Here is a 1,181-nt window from a genome sequence, read left to right on the forward strand (position 1 = left end):
CCCTATCTGTAGATTCTGTTGGGCAACATTAAGGCATCACACGTGGATTATCAAATCGACTGCCACGGTGTGGCAAGCAGCGGTTATGTCGGAATTCTCCTGTCGGCTGGAGGCTCTTGGTCTGTTGTCAGAGGGGGGGGGGGGTATGTCTTGAGGAGGCAAGCAAGGGGAGGGCGGCGGTGGGGAAGGTGATGGTGAAGGCATCGGCGGTGATGGTGGCGGTGGGGAAGGTGGTGGGGAGGGCGGCGGTGGTGATGGTGGCGGTGGGGAAGGTGGTGGGGAAGGTGGTGGGGAGGGCGGCGGTGGGGAAGGTGGTGGTGAAGGCATCGGCGGTGATGGTGGCGGTGGGGAAGGTGGTGGGGAGGGCGGCGGTGGGGAAGGTGGTGGTGAAGGCATCGGCGGTGATGGTGGCGGTGGGGAAGGTGGTGGGGAGGGCGGCGGTGGTGATGGTGGCGATGTAGAGGGTGGCATCGAAGGAGATAGCGCGCACGGGTCAGTTCCGCTCCATGTGTTGCACGTCTCTGTCAGCCGGCACCAGTTTGTGGTCCACACCGCGTAGAAGTTGCACGACGGCATCGCCTCGCATTTGCTCCTGCAAGCCGCCTCGTCGGCAGTGAAGCCCACGAAGAGCGCCGGGTCGTAGCACTTGGTGAGGGCGTTTGCGGAGATCAAAGGCGAGCACAGCTTTGGTGGGGGTGACGGCGGCGGCGGCGGCGGCGCCGAAGGTTGCGTGCACGCCAAGCAGCCTTCACATTCCGACCAGCCGCACTTTTTGTCCCAGCCCTTTGTGTTGGTGGCGCAGGAGGCCTTGCATTTGCCGGGCTCCGGCGCAGGCGGCGGGGGCGTCGCCGTGCACTCGGAGCAGCCTTCACATGCCGACCAGCCGCACTTTTTGTCCCAGCCCTTTGTGTTGGTGGCGCAGGAGGCCTTGCATTCGCCGGGCGCCGGCGCAGGCAGCGGGGGCGCCGCCGTGCACTCGGAGCAGCCACCGCAGGCCGACCAGCCGCACTTTTTGTCCCAGCCCTTTGTGTTGGTGGCGCAGGAGGGCCTGCAGTTCGCCAACGAGGCGCAAGCACCGCATCTAGCGCACTTCGACCAGGCGCACTTGACCGTCCAGTCCTGGCCATCGTCGAGGCAGAATTTGCGGCAATCATCTCCCGCGGCCGAGGCTAGCGCCATGG

General features: G+C 65.5%; 1 protein-coding gene across 1 annotated transcript; it reads right to left on the minus strand.

Annotated features, from left to right (window-relative positions):
* Positions 1-490: 490 nt before the first annotated feature.
* EMIHUDRAFT_125377 (hypothetical protein) lies at positions 491-1,179 on the minus strand (the record flags this gene model as incomplete). Its single annotated transcript, XM_005756845.1, has 1 exon — positions 491-1,179. A coding segment is annotated over one exon (689 nt), but the record flags the coding sequence as incomplete, so codon positions are not given.
* Positions 1,180-1,181: the final 2 nt, after the last annotated feature.

The sequence above is a fragment of the Emiliania huxleyi genome (genome assembly GCF_000372725.1).
Source record: "Emiliania huxleyi CCMP1516 unplaced genomic scaffold EMIHUscaffold_9406, whole genome shotgun sequence".
In the NCBI taxonomy this organism is placed as follows: Eukaryota; Haptophyta; order Isochrysidales; family Noelaerhabdaceae; genus Emiliania; species Emiliania huxleyi.